This window comes from Barbus barbus, assembly GCF_936440315.1.
Source record: "Barbus barbus genome assembly, chromosome: 41".
NCBI lineage: Eukaryota > Metazoa > Chordata > Actinopteri > Cypriniformes > Cyprinidae > Barbus > Barbus barbus.
The window spans coordinates 15,135,771-15,156,754 of NC_136719.1; the positions used below are offsets into that span (position 1 = coordinate 15,135,771).

At 37.6% G+C, this 20,984-nt stretch overlaps 2 protein-coding genes across 2 annotated transcripts in view; one reads left to right on the plus strand and one right to left on the minus strand.

Moving 5' to 3' along the window:
* LOC306860308 (low-density lipoprotein receptor-related protein 1-like) overlaps positions 1-20,984 on the minus strand; it is a 139,975-nt gene that overhangs the window by 14,451 nt on the left and 104,540 nt on the right. Inside the window, exons 41-62 of the mRNA XM_079401941.1 lie at positions 20,590-20,964; positions 14,120-14,309; positions 13,424-13,628; positions 13,080-13,269; positions 12,054-12,179; positions 11,809-11,937; positions 11,578-11,697; positions 11,318-11,431; positions 11,056-11,205; positions 10,822-10,944; positions 7,087-7,203; positions 5,199-5,327; positions 4,906-5,028; positions 4,646-4,786; positions 3,677-3,864; positions 3,390-3,573; positions 3,135-3,220; positions 2,910-3,029; positions 2,607-2,794; positions 1,923-2,128; positions 608-796; positions 364-512 (exon numbers count right to left, since the gene is read on the minus strand). Of these exons, the coding sequence (XP_079258067.1) occupies positions 364-512; positions 608-796; positions 1,923-2,128; positions 2,607-2,794; positions 2,910-3,029; positions 3,135-3,220; positions 3,390-3,573; positions 3,677-3,864; positions 4,646-4,786; positions 4,906-5,028; positions 5,199-5,327; positions 7,087-7,203; positions 10,822-10,944; positions 11,056-11,205; positions 11,318-11,431; positions 11,578-11,697; positions 11,809-11,937; positions 12,054-12,179; positions 13,080-13,269; positions 13,424-13,628; positions 14,120-14,309; positions 20,590-20,964 (3,542 nt within the window). The remainder of the gene's footprint in view (positions 1-363; positions 513-607; positions 797-1,922; positions 2,129-2,606; positions 2,795-2,909; positions 3,030-3,134; positions 3,221-3,389; positions 3,574-3,676; positions 3,865-4,645; positions 4,787-4,905; positions 5,029-5,198; positions 5,328-7,086; positions 7,204-10,821; positions 10,945-11,055; positions 11,206-11,317; positions 11,432-11,577; positions 11,698-11,808; positions 11,938-12,053; positions 12,180-13,079; positions 13,270-13,423; positions 13,629-14,119; positions 14,310-20,589; positions 20,965-20,984) is intronic.
* On the plus strand, positions 16,739-17,737 carry LOC306860145 (galanin receptor type 2; the record flags this gene model as incomplete). Its single annotated transcript, XM_079401694.1, has 1 exon — positions 16,739-17,737. One exon carries the CDS (start codon positions 16,739-16,741, stop codon positions 17,735-17,737), a length of 999 nt encoding a protein of 332 aa, XP_079257820.1.

A 20,984-nucleotide genomic window follows, 5' to 3' on the forward strand; every position in this document is an offset into this window, starting at 1 on the left:
ATTTTTTAAAAGATTTATATTATAATATTATACATATTTATAAAGCAAATAAATATTTATTCATTTTTATTACCAGTTTTAGTAATATTAGTACTTCAAATTAACTTTGTTTTCAAACATAACTTTTCAAATTTTTGTTTAGCTAATGTTTTTCCATTTAATATCTATTTTTCAGTTTTATTTTTTTTATTAATGATAACAATGTTGAACCACTTGTGATAAAGCTCATAATACTTTTGTAGTTAATGTGTTAGCACTTTCAGGACCTTTATAATGCAAATCAAATAAGAACCACCATTAAGAATAATAAATATTACAAGTAAAATGTTTGCATATTTGTGCCACACTAACACACACACACACCTGGCTGGCTGTACAGTTGGACAGGCACTGTTTTCCATCAGCAGCCAGATAAAAGTTGGTGGGACAGGCACACTTGTAGCCTCCTCCGGGTGAAAGCAAGCACAGGTTACTGCAGCCACCATTATCCACCTGACACGGGTGACCTGACACTGCGATCACAACAGCATTAGAGAGGAGAAAGCTCATAAACCACTTTAAACACTGCAGGAACATTTCTATTTACAGCACGTGTGTATCTTCTCACCCTCAGGTTGTCTAGAGGGATGATAGATGTGTAAGTCCATGGGTCTGTGCAGGGTGCTGATCAACATGGTCTTGTTGGTGCCCAGGGTTTTGTGAGCTCTGTTAATGGACTTGGTCTCCCAGTCGGTCCAGTAGATGTACTCCTCAAATAGAGTCATGGCAAAGATATGAGGGATGTCTTGACTCAGCACTGTGCAGAAGAGAACACAAGACCCATATTTAATAAAGCAACAAACAGAATATTGAAATAAGGGTGAAACTGTATATTATCCTTTAGATTTGAATGGATCATGAAAAGCAGTTTATAGTATCACTGGTTAATATCAAACTTCCCATCTTCATGGCCTTGATTACATTAGCAAAAAAAGAACTTCATAGAAATTAAGCATTAGCATTAGACCATTAGCATCTCGCTCAAAATGACCAAAGAGTTTCGATAATTTTCCTATTTAAAATGGACTCTTCTGTAGTTACATCATGTACTAAGACTGACGGAAAATGAAAAGTGGGCCAATATGGCTAGGAACTATACTCTCATTCCGGCGTAATAATCAAGGAACTTTGCTACCGTACCATGGGTGCAGCAGGCGCAATGATATTACGCAGCGTCTGAAAGTAGTCCCCAGCTATATCATAACCAATTAACCTAGCTGGGGACTACTTTCAGGCGCTGTGTCATATCATATCATTGCGCCTGCTGCACCCATGGTGACACAGCGCTGAATTTTCAGCATCATTAATCCAGTCTTCAGTGTCACATGGTCCTTCAGAAATCATTCTAATATGCTGATTTATTATGAGTGTTGAAACTGTTGTGCTGCTTCATATTGTTTTTGGAACATGTGATTTTGCACATACTGCAACTTATGAGCACATATACATATATATATATATATATATATATAGATATATAGATATAGATATATATGATTGATTAATTGTGGTGGAAGTTTGCATGAATCTTATAACATTATGTTTATAAAATAATATTGATTTCCTGGCATCACCTGACTTTAGCAGCACAAAGAAACAGTGAGGTTTCAAAGTCGCACCCTTTCAATCTAGGACAGATTCTTGCGTAAGCTTTCTGAATATGAGGAATTCATATGGAAATAAACCTCCTCCCTGCCTGTCTTTTGCACATACCAGTCTCAAAAACAATAGATCGACTGTAATATTACATAATACAGACCGTCTATGATGTCATTTATTGGCGACACGAAAGCTGGGTCGCTCCTTTGTCTAAACTAATTGCCTGAAGACAAATGACCTCATAAGCATAGTGTGTGTGTGTTTGTGTATATGTTTGTATTCACCAATGTGTCTGTTGGATCCATCCAGGCTGGAAAAAGCAATGTAGTCTTCACGAGCGTCTGCCCAGTAGATGCGGTCGTTAATAAAATCTAGTGTCAAGCCGTTCGGCCATGTGATCTTATCTTGAATGATGATGTGGCGATCTGTGCCATCCATGCCAATGCGGCCAATATGTGGCACATCACCCCAGTCTGACCAATACAGATACCTGGAAATAATAAACCACCAAAGTCAAACAAGCTCATAACATGTCAAGTATACATTTATTATTTAAAACAACAATAACATATTCACATAGATCCATTAAGAGAAAATACTAGGGTATTTTATATAATTATCATATAAATATTTTATTTACATTTAGAACATTCATTATATATTTTATATTAAATTATATGGTTTGGTATATATATATATATATATATATATATATATATATATCTATATATATATATCTCTCTCTCAATTATAAATTTTTAATGCACTCATCTGACTCAAATTATCGTTGAAGGATTTTCTAGGAAAATACTGATATGCAATTTCAAATAATTTTATTAGTTCCTCAGAATATCATGTAATTCACAGCCATAGAAAATAAACTAGCAATTACTGGGATAGTCAGACTGGCTTACATAATATATGATGTAAGATCAGGAACTGTTAGGGAAATGATTTTAGACTCTCACCCATTCCTCACGTCCACAGCCACGGCTCTGGGCTCTCGCAGGCCGCTGTTAACCAGCACACTTCTGTAAGCTCCATTCAGCTTAGAAACCTCAATTGTGTCTCTGCCCTTATCACACCAGTACAGGTTCCCCCCAACCCAGTCCACAGCCAGACCATCAGGGTTACTCAGAGAGGTTCTGTGCAACACCTATCCAACAGCCAATCAAACCAAGATGACATAGGAAATTAATTTTATCAGAGGTAGAATTATATTTTTAAACATGAGGGAATCATCAAAGCAGAGGCTCTAGAACTACACAGACCTGCAAGTTACTGCCGTTGATGTTCATGCGACGGATCATGCTGCCTTGTGTTGTCACATCAGTCCAGTAGATCATCTGCTCTGCGTAATGATAGTCCAGAGCCACTGCGTTATTGAGCCCCTGATAACACATACAAAATCAGCACACAAAATAGCAAGACAATTAGTAACATTAGAAAATTACAATAGTCTACAAATAACATCTTTAGGCTGACAGCCACCTCACCTGTTTAATCAATGTGTAGTTAGATCCATCCAAGTTGAGTTTTCGCAGATAGTAGCGGTTTGCAAAGATAAGGAAAGGCTCCTCATCTGAAATGTAGGCAACACACTTATAGTAAAGTAGACTTTGAAACAGAATTTACTCAACTTTAAACATTTTAACTAGCAATTCCATTTTTACATGACATTCTATATTGTCTACTTTTTGCTCTGAGAAAGAGTAACCTAGAACATAACAGAACAAGGGGAGAGGGCTCACCAGATGTTGATTTGCAGCTGGTGGGGTCGTCGGGACGTGGCACAAAGCCATCGACACAGAGACAGTGGAAGCTACCATGCGTGTTGATGCAACGCTGAGCACAGGGGTACGTGGTGGTGCACTCGTCCACATCCACACACATCTTCCCATCTTGCTTCAGATGGAAACCTGGGTGACACCGGCACTGCAAGGGCCGGGCATGAGGCATGTCATGTATTCACTGTTATATGTCCAAGTAATTAATTTGCATAAGTATGACATGCAAATAAGGAAAAGTATATACGTACCTTGAAACCGATTTTGAGATCTTCACAGAGCTGTGAGCAGCCGCTCAGCTTACTGTTGAGACATTCATTGATGAAGCAGTTGTTCTCGTCAGAGCCGTCGCCACAGTCATTCTTACCGTCACACAGCAATGTCTCGTTCACACACTTGCCATTGGTGCACAGGAAGGCAGAGTCATTACAGCGCCTCTCTATGGATAAAAACAAAACAACCTATCACATTTCTGTTCTGGGTCCAATGAATTTCAGTGTACTATGCGTTATTTGGTCATATTTTAGCACTATACAATGGTAGAGCACAATATCATAATTATGTACCATAATGTTTGCATTTACATGGAACTCCAAAGAACTTAAAAGAACACTGTGGTTCTTTTGGAACTTTTGTACTTGGTGTAATAGATTTTAAAAAGTCCAATTAATTATTTGCTGTAAGAGGTCATCCATAACCAGATATTCATAAAGTCCCTCCAACCCAGTCAGCGATCTAGAATTAATACAGCCACAGGAAGTTCTGGCTCTAATGAAGCAGTGAATTGAAGAGCATTAAGCTTCTTTAACACACTACATTACACACCTGGCACACTTCCAAGAACCCACAAGAGCCTATTTATTACCACAAGTTTTTATTGTTTGACACACAACTGTAATATATCCCTGCACTTTCCAATTTCACACATATTTGCATTCAAAGACGAGATCATTATGATTAAAGGCGTAAAAAGAGAAATAGTGAGAGAAAAGGTATTGGTATATGGACAATTTATCAGTGAGATGGCAAAAAATATTTAAAATAGCTTAAAATGATGTTGTTGTTTTTTTATATACATTTCAATCGTACTTGTTTTATTAAAAATATGTTTTATGTAATCTTTGTTACAGCCAGTAGAAAAGTACATAATGTGGCAACAGCTTTCAGAATAGTGTTTTTATTTTGCTTTCCATTTTGTCCATTAAGGTTACCATACTCACCTGAGTCTGTGCAAACTGGGTTTTTGGGACCTTCATCTGATTGGTCTCTACAGTCAAACTCTCCATCACACTCCCAGTTCTTCTGCTTCAGGCACTGGCCATTAGCACAGCGGAAATCATTCGGTCCACATGTGGGATATTCTACATCATGAAAGGAAAGACAACATCTGACTTAATATATGATACCCTGTGTGGGTCTATGTGACTAATAATAAAAAATAACACTAAAAACTGCACTAAAATGGACACCACATGCTTACCACACTCGGGCGATTCATCAGAACCATCGCGGCAGTCAATGTCATGATCACACATGAAGTTTTTGGGAATACACTGATAATCCTGACACTGGAACTCCGAGTCATCACAGGTCTTATTGAAAACTTGAGAGAGAGAGAATAAAGAGATACATAGAAATAAACAGTAAGAAATAAAGAGAGTGATTAAATGAAGAAAAAAACATTACACTTGCAATAGTTTATTCCAAGGATTTTGTGACTTAATATAGGTAGAGTTCCATGACACAAAATAAGCAGTTCCTCTTGCAACTCACCACAACCAGCCTTAATGCCCTCATCTGCACCATCAGGACAATCCTTGTCCCCGTCACACTTCCAGCGCTGAGCGATACACATGTGAGAGCCAGGACACTGGAATGCCTCTGGACTGCAAGTCTTTGTCTCTGAAAGAGATACATAAACCCAGTGTTACTTACACATTCCATCACCCAGCCTTAACTAGATTGACAGTAGCCGCGTTTCCACTGTTGGGCCAAAAGCGGGCTTTTCCACTGTCACTTCCGGGGCTTGATCATACCTCATCGGTGCTTCCTTGGGGCCAATGGCCCGGGTTTTTTGGCCTTGGGCCAAAGCGGGCCAACTGGGGCTAGAGGAGTGGTTATGAACAAAGGCGGAGTTTCTCCACGTCTGGAGAGCGTCAGCGCCGCGGATCATTTCATACAGTTAGCAGATATAACACCAAGACTTTTAAAATAATTTTAGATCAAAACTCACTTTCAGACAGCAGCCAGTGTTTGAAATAACTTCTGTTTGAGATCCGATATGGATTATGATCACCATACAAGGCAGAAATATTTATAAGCGATGCAAAAGACTATACACGGCTAGCCATTAATGTAACCACAGTAAACATGGTAACGTAAATACGACCGCTTGAAGAAATCAGACGTCAGCTTCTCATTCTCTATCACAATCGTGTATTCTTTTAGTAGCATTTTATCGGTCATAAGTCTCGTCTTGAGACTTTAGCTCCGCGTAGCCTATTTCATAAAAATATAATACTCAGGCCGTATTTTTGATGGAAAAATATATAGAAATTATCATTATTTCTAAATGTGAGATATACTGTGACTACAAATAAACAGAAACAGACGACCGAGTAAGTAGGGTATGTGTCCTCTTTCTTTTGTGAAATAATGTTTCATACCGCTTTATTTCTGTGTGACTAATTTTCAATCCTGATAAATGAATTCATTATGATCAATGTATCGCTTATTATTATAAAACATTGATGCTTTTGGATTTAAATCTTTAACAAAGCACGCAAACAAACGGCCGCTTTTATCATGTTCGTTTTGTGATCGCAATAGTTCCAGTGAATTATTTCTTATTAGTTTTCTGATAACTTCTCTTTGTTGGAGAAATGATGGGGTTGCATGACGTTGTTCCAGAGAGGCGTGTAAAGGGCGGGTTTTAGTGAAGCGCTGAGGAGCTTCTGGCCCGACGGTGGAAACGCATCGTGATTTTGGCCTCGGTGCTATTAGCCCCGCCCCGCCCGTTTAAAGCACTGGCTTGCACTGGCCCGACAGTGGAAAAGCGGCTACTGAGATTCACCAAGGCTAATATACAGGCAAAAATGTTATGTTGGTAAGCAAACAGTTGATGGTAGCCACTGACTTCCATAGTATTTTTTTCCATATATTTCCAATGGCTACTATCAACTGTTTGGTTACCAAAAATTCAACAAAATATCTTCATTTGTGCTCAACAGAAGAAAAAAAAACTCATACAGGTTTGGAAAAAATTACGACAATTTTAATTTTTGGGTGAACTATCCCTTTAAATAGCATAGAGGTTCTCAGTTGTTTTGAAATTACACTGTCACAGACATGAGGATGAAAACAATGCTTAATGCAAATAATAAAATGCAACCAACCATATAATAATGCATAGTGAGATCAGCTAAATAGCTTTTAAAAGGGGCAAAACACTACCATTGTTCTGTTGACGTCAAATGCGGTGCGTCCAAACAAACTCAACGGTGGGGCAAATTCTTCCGATAAACAGATGCTAACATGGCCAGATTGCGTGACATCCTCAAAAACCATGAACAAAGGTAAAAGTACGACCCAGAGCGCATGAAATATGGGTTTATTTAGGGTCAGAGCTTTGTTTGTTGATGTAAGTTATAAAGTGACTCACTGCATTTGCTGTCCTCATCAGTGCCGTCTCCACAGTCATCAGCACCGTCACACACCCAGGATTTGGAGATACAGCGATGGTTCCCACACTCAAACTGATTCGATGCACAGAGCTTATCTGAGAAAACAAGAGTAAAGAAACTTAATGTCGAAGAATCTAAATATGATAACTTAAGTATCAGGTGTACCCTGTGGTCAGGATCAGAAACTAATTAGAACAAGTCTGTAATATAACTTTGGACAGATCAGCAAATATTAGTTCTGGTTTGGATTCACCCTCCGGGATAAACCCATTTATTTCTGAACTGAATATTATTGATCTACGAAATCCCCTAGTGAAAAACTATACCTTCTCTTGTAGGCATAAGACATTTTCCAGAATCGACTACATTTTTGTTTCGCCACAATTAAATCAATTAATCACATCTGTAGACATTCTTCCTATCATTATTTCAGATCACGCACCTGTGCTATATACTTTTGAGCTTACACGGAATCCTGCTAAACGTGCACACAGGTGGCGTTTGAATACAACGTGACTTCAGAACTATTGAAAGTCAATCTCAAAACGTTTCTAGAAATTAATCGGGAATCAGTATCATCACCCCAAATACTCTGGGGAAACAACCAAATGCTTTATTAGAGGCGAATTATACATTCGCCTCATATGAAGGTGTCCAGAAACTACAGAATTACACAACTAGAAGAGGAAATTCAAGTATTGGAATCAGATCAAAAGCGTCAGTTTTCTGAGCAAAAACAGGAATCCCTTCTAGCTTTGAAATTTGAATTAAATAACCAACTGAAATCTAAAGCAGAATTTTCAATCCACCGTACAAGAGTGACCCTACTATAGTCAAAGTGAAAGCTCAAGTAGACTTTTAGCTGCGAAAATAAAACAGAATGAGTCATTTTCTATTATTAATGCAAGAGACTTGAATTATCCGTAAGTAAACTAATTCATTTCGATCAATCTGGGTTTTTAAAAGGGATACTTGCATCTGATAATGTCAGACGTCATTTGCATATTATTCATGCATCTGAAAGGGATGCGTTACCTGCAGCTGTCTTTACTGTAGATGTGCAAAAGGCCTTTGATAGGGTAAGCTGGGAGTATCTTTGGATAGTTTTGGAGAATTTTGTCTTCGGTAAACCTTTCATATCTATGGTCAAAACACTTTATACTAATCCTCTTGCAGTTGTATTAACAGGTAATATCTTGTCAAAACCATTTCCTCTGCATCGTGGTACCCGTCAGGGCTGCCCACTTTCCCCCTTACTTTTTGCTCTATCAGTAGAACCGTTAGCGCAGTCGATTAGACTAGATTCTTTTATATCACCCATAGCTATACAAGGAACACAGAATAAAATCTCTTTACGGATACGATATACTACTATATTTTACTAATATACATGTTTCCTTACCTCAAATAATAAAAGTATTCACCCAGTTTAATAATTTCTCTGGCTATAAAATAAATTGGGACAAATCCCTTCTAGTGCCTTAATTTCTTACATTACCACCTATTCCGCATATTCATATGATGCAGAATTTACATATATTAGGAAAAAAAAATATTTTTAGACCCAAATATCACGTACAAATTATGACAAGCTTAAACTTGAAATTTTTGCTGATATGCAGAGATGGTCTAACCTTAAAATGTCATTACAGGGCAGAATTTCAATAATAAAGATGAATGTTCTTGGCAGGTTGAATTTTCTTTTATCTATGATTCCATTACCCCCATCTGTAAATTATTTTGAGGAGTTGCAATCTCGGATAACTAATTTTATTTGGGATGGTAAAAAAACCACGTATCCGTCTGAATACTCTTCAACGGATGAAATTATCTGGTGGTCTGGCACTACCTGACTTTAAATTGTATTATTGGTCCTTCCAGGTAAAGGCATTCACAAATTGGTGTGATAAAGACTCTGTTCTTCCCTGGCGCCAGATAGAACAAGAAATTGTAAAACCTCACAGAATTGAAGATTTGTTATTTGCTGGACTTAAACCTAAAACTGCATATAAGAGGTTTGGGCCAATTATAGGTAACTCCTTGCAGGTTTGGTCAACTGTTCAAAATCAAATGGGTTGCAATACTAAACTTTGTGATCGTTCCCCCATATGGCATAATTACAATCTTTTGCAGAACTCTGGCCCATATTTCAATGAAAGCGGGGCCTCTAGGGGAGTTTACATTCTGCAGGATTTGTATGGAGAAAATGGCTTAAAATCATTTCAGGCCCTTAGAGAAAGCTACTCTCTTCCTGGATTCTCTTTGTTTCTATATACACAACTGAGATCAGCAATCAAAGCTCACGGAGTTCCCTGGGAATCTCATCTTTGTGCTCACTCGTTGAGCTTGTAGATTTATTCAGGATCTTCATGCACTGGACTGGCATCTAGAATATATACACAGTTAATTTCAAAACGTGATAAAGCTCTGGGAGTGATCGAGTCATGGAATCACGACCTTAAGGACAGGGACATGGAACTGGACTGGGGGAAGGTATGGAACAATGTGTTCTTTTCATCAAAGAATCCTGCACACCAGCTGATTCATTTCAAGTTTATTCAGAAGTTTTATCTTTCCCCATACAGACATTTTAAAATTAAGCTTGCAGATTCCCCGAACTGTACAAAATGTAACTTGAATGTACTTGCATATTTTCTGGGATCGTCCAGATGTCTCTAATCTTTGGTCTCAAGTAGCAGTATTTCTTGAGGGCATTTTGGAGTTTCCAATCCCTAAATTGCTTACTTTATTTTTGTTTAACGATGACTCATCAGTTAACATTTGTGCTAATTTGGCTTCTAAGAAAATTATTTTTGCTGGTTTAACAGCTGCAAAAAAAACTATAATTCATTCTTGGTTTTCCCCTGGACCCCCGTCAATATAAGAATGGTACAATTACTTTAGAGAGATTGTTCTTATAGAAATATCATTCATAAAGCACAAAGTTCAACTTTGGATGTTTGGGATAAAGTCATTGTTGTACTTTTGAAACCACCTGTCTTCCCTTAGGAGTAGTACACGATGGAATTGGGTCTCAACAACGTTATAATGATATTGTATTTTCTTTTGTTATATGTATCAGTTTTATTTTCTAGTTTCAAGGCTTTGGCAGTTGTATATAGTTTGAATATGTTGCTTTTGTATTTTTGAGTACACATGGATTTCTATATATTTGCTATGTAACAGAAATGTGTAAAATTTTTTGTCAAGTTTAATAAAATGATGTTTGAGATGTTTCTTGCATAGTAATACATTTTTAGAACTACTTTTGCATTTCAGTTTTTCATCTATTTAATTTTTTATAATAAACATGCATAGTTTGCATGAATAATTACTAAGGTATCAGATAATAAAAATAAACAAATATTAGTAGATATATTATTGCTGGTGTTTTTGTTGTTAATATTATTATTATTACAGAAAAGATCTCACAAAGACAGAAATGCCCCTGAAAATCAATTCTAGGGATGATAATAAATTAAGCATTATTATTATTATTTTTTAATAATAATAAAAATAATAATAAAAAAGGGAAAAATTGTTCTCATGAAGGTAAGAGTTAATTATTAAGTACATCAAAGACGAAGTATTAAGACCAATTTGAAAATATTTGAGATAACATCTAAATATTAAAAAAACATCTAATCTAAAAAAAAGTAAGAACAGAAAAATGTAAATGAATCTTGTGAAAAGCCAGAGAGATGTTCACTAACCACAGTGAGACTCGTCTGCTCCATTCTCACAGTCGTTCTCTTTGTCACAGGTCCAGCTCATGGGAATACAGCGGCCACTCGGACACGCAAAGAAGTTCACCGGACAATTATGCTTCCTTTTCTCTGTGGGAAAGAAAGTGAAAGGTCAATTTCATTATGCAATATCACACATATTATATTTGCTGTGAGAATGAGGGGATGTGTCAGTGCTTGCTGATGTGTGAAGAGTCTGACCGGGACAATTTCTTTCATCTGAGAAGTCTCCGCAGTCATTGGAGCCATCACAGCGCCAGGAGGGGGCGTAGCAGAGTGTAGTGAACTCACACCTATCAAAAGTCATGCCCTTCACTCCAAGCAGATAGTAACTGGAGCAGTCGGTGGGGCCTGAAAGAGAAATAACTGAAAGATTGTATCCGTTCGAGAGAATCTGTAAATATGTAAAAACCTGCAACCTTTTGGTTTGGTTACGACCAGATATTTTTTGATTAATACTTACTGCAGTTCATCTCATCACTGGCGTCCTCGCAGTCCACCACCTGATTACAGCGACTAGAGTTAGTGATGCAAGAACCGTCTTTGCACTGGAACTCAGAAGCGTTGCACAGAGTCACTGAAGTAAACAGAGATGGTGACAGTGAGGAACTATTACAGCTGCACTTTTTCTAGTCAACCACTCCAAAAAAAATATTTCAGGTTGGTATTTCTCTTTTTCCTTAATCTCTCCATGTATTTCAGACAATCACACTCCACGCTTACTGTTGCACGGCAGCTCATCTGAACCGTCTCCACAGTCATCAGTGCCGTCACACCAGGAGCTGTGTTTGATACAGCGTCCGTTAATGCAGCGCCTGTAGCCCTTCTTACACATGCGGTTTGCTGCAAATAAAAAAAGACAGAGAGATTTTGAATCAAATATCAAGCTTTCTAAATTTGGAAATGCTTCTGAAAACTACAAACCAATGAACAGAGATGCAGTGTCATGCTTACCGCAGTAGGACTGCTTCTCATCAGACTTGTCCTTGCAGTGGCCGAGACTGTCACAAGTCAGGCTGTAGTCGATACAGTCGCCGTTTCCACATTCAAACTCATCCACGCTGTTGCAGGTTGTGTTCGCCGCTGGGAGACAGAGAGATACACTTTCATATTATGCTACACTTTTTAGAGGAAACTAATGGAGCATGTTCGGAACAGGACAGGCTTATATTTTAGACACTAGCATTTGTCTCTCTCACCAACACAGGTGTTGTCTCCCAGTAGTTTGCGCTCTCCACGGCAGCTGCAGTTGACTCGTCCTTCTGACGTGAGCAGACACAGGTCCTGACAGCCTCCATTATTGGTGAGACATGGAGAAAATTCACCTACAGATGCAAATGACCAATTTCAAATTAATTTTGGGGCTGGGTAACACATAAAATCATCATCAGTTCCATTCATTCTCATAATTAGTTAAAAATCAATTCTATCAATAATGTGTGGTGGTATAAATGAAAAAGTATATAAATAAATAAATAAATACACCATCTCAGAGCAGTGTTACTTTAATATCGCTGAGATACTATAGTTTTTGAATTAGAATTTAAATGTAATAGAAATTTCATTTTCTGTTTTCATTTTCATTTTAAAGTTTTAGTATTTTGCCATTTTTACTAGTTTTTGTTGTTAAATATGTATTTTTTTATTAATTTATTTGTTATTTTAATACATCATGATAAACTAAATTAAAATGAAAAATGTTGCCTTGTCAACTAGCTGAAATAAAACGTGACCCTGGACCACAAAACCAGTCATTCAATTTTATGAAATTGAGATTTATACACCAGCTGAAAGCTGAATACATAAGCTTTCCATTGATGTATGGTTTATTAGTATAGGACAATATTAGGCTGAGATACAACTATTTGCAAATCTGGAATCTGAGGGTGCAAAAAAATCAAAATATTGAGAAAATCGCTTAATGGAACATGATCTTTACTTAATATCCTAATGATTTTTGGCATTAAGAAAAAAATCTATAATTTTGACCCCTACAATGTATTGTTGGCTATTGCTACAAATATACCTGTGCTACTTCTGACTGCTTTTGTGCTCCAGGGTCACATACCTTATTTTATTTCAGATAACATTTAGGTTTTAGCTTTTATAGGCTATAATAACCTTGTGCAAATAACAATATTTCTAATATTGGCATGCTGAAAAAAATATTTAAAAAGTAACTTTTCTTAACACATGAATGAGTCAGATTTCAGTTCAAAACTTACAGCTATTGGTGTCTTTGGCCACAGCAATGATGCCCATTGGCTGTTGAGGAATGTCAGCACGTAGGACTTTCATATCTGAGCCGTATTTATTAGCTCTGAGCACAGCTCTGCGCACCCAGTCTGTCCAGAAGATATAGTCACCGTACACCGCCAAACCGAAAGGATGCACTGGCTCGTTTTTTAGGACCACCTAATCACAGGTACAATTTACATTCATTAATTTTGCTAAGAAATTCAAGGTGTACAAGATATCAGTAGTGTGTGTTCTCTAAGAATCAAGCACATGAACTCTTCCTTTCCCTTGAACAACCATAAAAAAATTAAACAAATGGAGAGGAACTCACAAAGCGTCGACTGCCATCATACTCGCACCGCTCAATCTTGTCAAATGTGGCGTCTGAGAAATAGATTTTCTCAGCACGGTGGTCGATGGCCAGGCCGTTCGGGGTGCGGATGTTACTGCCGATGATCACAAGGACATTCGCTCCAGAAAGAGACGCTCGTACGATACTTGGAGCCTGTTCATTCCAATTAGTCCAGAACATCAAGCTGAAAGAAATAGCGCACAAAATGGAATTTAAAAATAGAAACTGACATATGAGGTCTACTTACACCAAGTAGGCAACAGAGCAAAGTAATATTATTAAATAAATATATTATTTAAGTATTCAATAATTATACATTTTTAAATAAAACATAAAATTGTTGAAAAAACAAATGATTAAATAAAAGTACAAATCAATCATAATTATGTGAACATCACAAAACATTTTTTTATAATAAAATGATCATAATCATTAATTATAAGAACATCACTTTGGCAGTCAAAGCTAAAATTAAGATTTGTGATATATATATTTAAATGATTTTTGTTTGTTTAAATTCTATATAAATTTGGTGGTAAAAACAAAACTGTTTTCGGTATTTGGTAGGTTAGTAGTTCATACTGAATATGATTCAAACTCTTGGAATTGTAGGCCCAGCAGAATTATTAAAACATAGCATTGCATCATGGCAAATTTGATATACAATGCTCATACTCTTGGCATTCATCCAGAACAAAGGCTCTGGGGTGGTCATCCCCAGACATAGTGACCACAGTGTCTTTGTCAAAAGCTCCAGTACGACTCTGGTCCACAGTGTGCCGTGTGATGGTGGAAGTGGTGTAGCTGGTCCAGTAAAGTGCGTCCCAACCCCGGTGATAAGCCAAACCTTCAATTGATCCTACATCTGTTCAAATGAAAAGAAGAAAAATGGTCTTAAACTGAGGAAGTATATAGAGAATCCTGTTCTGACTGCTTGTTTCTGATCCAAGAACAACTCTACTGTATCCAATCTGTTTTCTTAATTATAATTCTGTGCACAGACAGACTGTTTTTATTTTGAACAAACTAACTCTACAGCTTCCGCAAGCACACTATAGCTAAAAATTAAACAAAACACCAAGGCATTTGAACTTCTTGGAAAGGATGGCAACAACTTCAAACTGGATTAATGTCATTAAGTTTCATAGAGTAAACCAATTCTATGATTAACACAGGGCAAGTCCAAAACATCTCTTTTTAAACTCCTTATCCTGTCCCAGTGAACAGTTTAATCCCATGATACGTGTGCATGTTGGTTTCAGTGTGCTGTGAGATAGCCGTTGTTGCTGGTGCATGTGTGCGTTTAGTGGCTTAGTGTCATCCGGTCATTTCATGGATGGGTGCCTGTGCACACAAGACCCCTCCCTCGCTGAATCTCTTTAACCACGGTGACTAGTTCTTCCACAAAGAGAGGACTGCTGGAAGAGTCTCAGACCTCAGACACAACACTGGGGTGAGAAGCAATGTGGAGTAATGCGCTTCAGTCAGCACTGTCGAAAGAGTCTCAATGAGTCAAAGTCACACTGAATAATAGTCGCCCTCCACAAAATGTATGAGCCCATGAGGGGCTTCGCTGCATCTATCTGAATCACACCAATGGGTGCTTTACGACAGCGATTACTCCACCATAAAACAGGAAGGACACTCAACCAAGCTGTTTACTTTTGCTAAAAAACCAATAACGATCCTGTAAAACACACCAGTCTTTAGGCCAAAGGAAGTAACAATAACAAGACATGTGCGTAATAGCCACCGCCTACAGGTGAGACGTCATCACAGAAATGATGATTGTTCTAGGAAAAGGCCATTAAACCTGACGATCGATGTATTAGACCATGATACCTGAACAACCATCCATTGTACTTTGAACTTGATTGTTATGGTGTTAGTCGTTCCTCCTACTACTTTTCCACCTCTACGAGAGAAATCTCACTCTAGGACAGACCGAGGAGAGTGGTCTTGCTTTCTTTGCAGCAGAAGGACAAAGTCCTGGAATAGCCAAGCTAGAGGAATTGGAATGAATCTGAAGAGTCATTTAATTGATCATAAGAGGAAAGTTGCATTGGGCACTTAGATTCAAGTAGAATCGACGGTTCGTAATGTAGCGGTAATGTTGACAGATGCAGGGAATCACATTTTGCAGGGTTGCCTGGTTTCACTCAATCAATAAAAGCAAACAGCAACCATGGATGGCAGTAAGGTAAGCACCTTCCATAATGAGAGATGAAGCTTAATAGGAACTGATTTCACATTACAAATTATGAAATACAAATGTTTATTGTAATACTGGAAGTCTTTGACTGCATTCGAAACCTTGTTGTAATTAACTAAAATTGTTTCTGTAAATTTAAATAATGTCTGAGAATTCAAATAAACCTGAAATAAATTACTAATTTTTGCTAAATGTTGCCTTGACAACTAACTGAAATAAAATAAATTTGAGTTGAAGTACAAAATGACTAAATCTGAAAAAAAGGTAAAATTAAAAAGTAAATTTACTAAAAATTAATATAAAATAAAAAGCGAAAATATAAAAACAAAAAAATAATTTAAAATAGGAATTACAGCTAAAGAGTACATAAATAATATTAAAATAACACAATAACACAAATCCAATAGGTTCATAATAATATAATATAATGTAATATAATATACCAACTTATACTCAATTCTACTTTAATCTATTATATTATATACTATTTATTCACATTAAATAGTTTTCACTTAGGGGTGTACTCACTTTTGTGGCCAGCGGTTTAGACATTAATGGCTGTGTGTTGAGTTATTTTGAGGGGACAGCAAATTTACACTGTTATACAAGCTGTACATTACTTTACATTGTAGCAAAGTGTCATTTCTTCAGTGTTGTCACATGAAAAGATATAATAAAATATTTACAAACGAGAGGGGTGTACTTCTTTGAGATACTGTATATATATATATATATATATATATATATATATATATATATATATATATATATATATATTTATTAATTATTTGTTTGTTTATTTTTTTAAATGTCCTCAATATACCAGAAAAAAAGTGTTAACATGAATTCTCAACTTCCTAGGAGGATATATTGCGAATTGCTAATGCTAAACACTAGCATCCACCCCAGCAGAGACTGCCTTTATCTCTTGGAGTAAACACCCCAATGATGCTTTGCCATGTGAGGAAGTTATTAACTCTCAAAAGGGCTAATTATTAGCCTGAAGGAGACGGCGATCTTCATCTGGAGTTTAATCGTATGCCATCCCACACTTCAGTAAATTGCTCTTCAGTGTGTTCAGTATGAATATTAGCCATGATTGTGGGAGTCTGAGCTGGGAACTAACACGGGTTTTAGCTCCCACTCTGGACGCAATAGTCATGCTGATCGGGTTGGTGGGACACTCGCTGGTCATCTACGTGCTGACCAGAAGGAGGAGGAAAAATGGACTCCAGTCTCTTCAAGGGACAGATATGTTACTTTTAGCCTTGAGTGCTTCGGATCTACTGCTGCTCATTTGCCTGCCCTTCCACACCGCCGCTATAGCACTGGGCTACTGGCCCTTCAGCAGCATCCTATGCAAAGTCATCAGTTTCCTGGGAGTGGCCTGTAACTCGGCGAGCGTATTCACTCTAGCAGCATTAGCGGTAACGCGCTACCTGATTGTGGTGTACCCCACTTGGACGTATCGTTTCCGATTGCGCCGCTGGCTGCGAGTTACTGTGATTCTCATGTGGGTGCCAGCCATGGCTCTTGCAGCACCTCAGTTCGCTTTCCGCCAATTAAGAACTGCGCCCATCCTCTGCTTTGCGTTTCTTTCAGACCTCAGCCAGTTGGTCTACAGTACCATTCTGTTCCTGTTCAGCTTTGCTTTCCCTCTGATCATCATCGTCGTCATGTACACCAAACTCTACAGCTTCCTGCGAAGGACGCGACTGCAAGGTACCGCGTCGCAACTGGAGCGCTACCAGAACCAGGTGACCAAGACGTCGATTCTGTTGGTGTTAGTCTTCACCATCTGCTGGTTGCCATCCTACGTCCTCATGTTCTTGCTCATCGCTACCAATAATAGCAATATACACGCACATTATCTCAAGTTCGCCATCGTCGCCCGGCTGTTAGCAAGCTCCTCGGCTGTAGCCAATCCGCTGCTCTATGCTTTCATGTCAAACAAATTTCGTCGAGAGCTGCTGACATTGGGACGGGTGTGCTGCAAAGGTTGTGGGTGTGTTATGTGTCCAGGAAGTGCCATAGTGGAGCCCTTTAACCCTGTGGAGCTGGACACCCCTCCCCAACCATGAGGATAAAGTCCCGGACCATGCAAAAGCATTTAATGTGCTTCTGCTGTAAAAGGCAAAACCAGTAATGGGACTAATTATGTGATGAGATAAAGAAGACAATAAATATTAGTCATATGTTTGAACTGCATTGATTTGTTCTGCCAGATATAGAGCCTGACTTACCGGTGAACACTTGGATGATATTATGTAATAACAGATCGTTATGTGAAACTATATCATATATTGTTAATAAATGTACTTTAGTGACCAGAAATGCCCATGCCAGACTTTTAAAGATGAAAACATGCATGTTTGCTTTCTTTATTGATTCATTATTTGGCATATCAGGAAGAAACGGTCCACAACAAAAGCAACAAAAACTTTGAATGAAGGGTTTTGCTTTTGGTGTACTGTTTTTTTCAATGCTTGCATTGTTACTAAATTTTACTTGTGTTCTTACTACTTCATGCTACTGTAGGAGCTGATAAACGTTTTCAGCCCCCACTGGCATCTGTCTAACAGTCTAAAATGAATGACATTTAAAAAAAGAAAAAAAAAGATGTTCACTAATAGTTTTAATATGTAAATATGTACATATTTATTACACATCTCTCTGAAATACTTGATTCTGATTATCCAATTGCAAATATTTCTAAATAATGACCATGTGCATATTTAATTGCTAGAAATATACATATATATACTATATATTCCCTGTCCAAAGTTTTGGGTTGGTAAGATTTGGAAGAATTTTTCTGAAAATAAGTTTTTGAAAGAAGTCTCTTATACACACTAAGGCTGAATTTATTTAATCAAAAATACAGAACAAATGAACAAATGCCTGCAGTTCTTTAGATGTTGTTGTGGGGTCTTTTGTGATCTCTTGGATGAGTCGTCGTTGCGCTCTTGGGGTAATTTTGGTCGGCCGGCCGGCCACTCCTGGGAAGGTTCACCACTGTTCCATGTTATTGCCATTTGTGGATAATGGCTCTCACTGTGGTTCGCTGGAGTCCCAAAGCTTTAGAAATGGCTTTATAACCTTTTCCAGACTGATAGATCTCAATTACTTTCTTTCTCATTTGTTCCTGAATTTCTTTGGATCTCAACCTTATGTGTAGCTTTTGAGGATCTTTTGGTCTAATTCACTTGGTCAGGCAGGTCCTATCTAAGTGATTTCTTGATTGCGAACAGGTGTGGCTAGAGAAACTGAACTCAGAAACTGAATATATATATACACACACATATACATACATATATATATATATATATATATATATATTAGGGCTGTATACCTTGGAGAACCTGGCGATACGATACGTACCTCGATACAGAGCTGTCTCGATACGATTTGATACAATGTGACACGATTCGATACGATTCAATAAAAATACATGGGCCAGAGCCAATTAGTTAATGCTGAACACATTTACTCAACAAACAGAACTCTGCATTTTTCTTCAATTTATTGAAGACAAAAGTGCATTATAACAAAGTGCATTTTGCTTAAATATTTGCAACTTTAAGTGCTCTGATTAATTGTACACAAATTGTATTAATCTGGAAATTACCACAAGTCAACATTTAACTTTCCAAGGGTACAGTCTGAGCTCACACAAGCACAAAATCTTCTTCTTATTATTCTTAACTTCTTATTAAATCTTCTTATAATTCTTTTTTGTGACACCATGTACTGCCATAACATATTTCACTATGAAATCGCTTAAATGCTACATCTTGCTTTAACATTTTCCATGAGTTTTTTTTAAACTCGCGGGCGCCGCTGCGCCCTCTAATGGCTGGGCGGAGTATCGATACTAAGGGCTAGAATATCGATACTGTATCTTTTTTTATTATATCGGTATGTATCTAAGAATCGATATTTTGAGCACACCCCTAATATATATATATATATATATATATATATATATATATATATATATATGTGTGTGTGTGTGTGTGTGTGTGTGTGCGCGCGTGTTTATGTGGTTTATGAGGACACAAATTTGTATAATGACATGGGTATGACAGAGGTATTACAATATGAAGGTGGTTTATGAGGACTCTGCCTATGTCCCCGTAATTCAAAAGGCTTAAAAAAAAAAAAACATACTAAATGGTGTTTTTTTGAAAATCTAAAAATGCAAAGTCTCCTGTGAGGGCTAAGTTTAGGTATAAAAGTATAAAGCTTTCAGGATAAAAACCATTACGCCTATGGAGAGTCCCCATATATATATATATATAATTACGAATAAATAGGCCTATACGAGAAATATATTTTCACTTAAATAATAATTTAACAAAAGAAAAACTGTGCAACAAGTAGCCTATGCAGAGTTTCGGTTCATTTTTGCGCTGCACGAAAGGAAACCAGATGGCAGAAAGTGGCATCCTACAATTTATCCAATTTATCCAAAGCGACTTACAATTGCTATATATGTCAGAGGTCGCACGCCTCTGGAGCAACTAGGGGTTAAGTGTCTTGCTCAGGGACACATTGGTGTGTCTCAGTGGATTCGAACCCGGGTCTCTCACACCAAAGGCATGTGTCTTATCCACTGCGCCATCACCACCGCTTAATTTTTTTATGGAAACCATGAAACTATTTTCATGGACTTTTGATGAAAAGAAAGATCAAAAGAACAGCATTTATTTCAAATATAAATTTTTTATAACAGTGTAAAAGTCTTTACTGTCACTTTTGATCAATTAAATGCATCGTTGCTATAAGTCTGTATTTTCCAAATTAAAATAGTATTTTTTTTTTTACTTGGTTTTATTATCATTTCTCACTGTTAGTATTACTGTTAGCCTCATCCAGACGGTGTGCGCAATATAGAGCAATAAAAAAATTAATGAAAAGATTGGACACTTACTCTCCACTATGGTCTTGCGGTCAGAGCTGTCATCGCTGATCTGCTGAATGTTACCAAAGTGAATGTCGCTGTAGAAGATCCGGTTGGCTCCCTTTCCACCGCCACCCCTGAAGTCAAAGGTAAGGGCGATGACGTTCTTCATGTGCTCTGGGTCTTCAAAGGGTTTAATGGGAGCATTGAGGTTTGTTTCATCCGATAGGTGAATGCTCTTTAGTATCGTGCGCTCTGAGTAGAGGAGGTAGCCATCGTAATCCCTGCAGCTGTGGCCGTCCTCTGCCAGCATGCCGTGTGCGCAAGCGCAGGTACGATTGCCATTACCCCGGTACAGACACAGCTGTTCACAACCACCATTGTTCACTTTACAGATGTTGGTACCTGCAAACAATATTAAGATA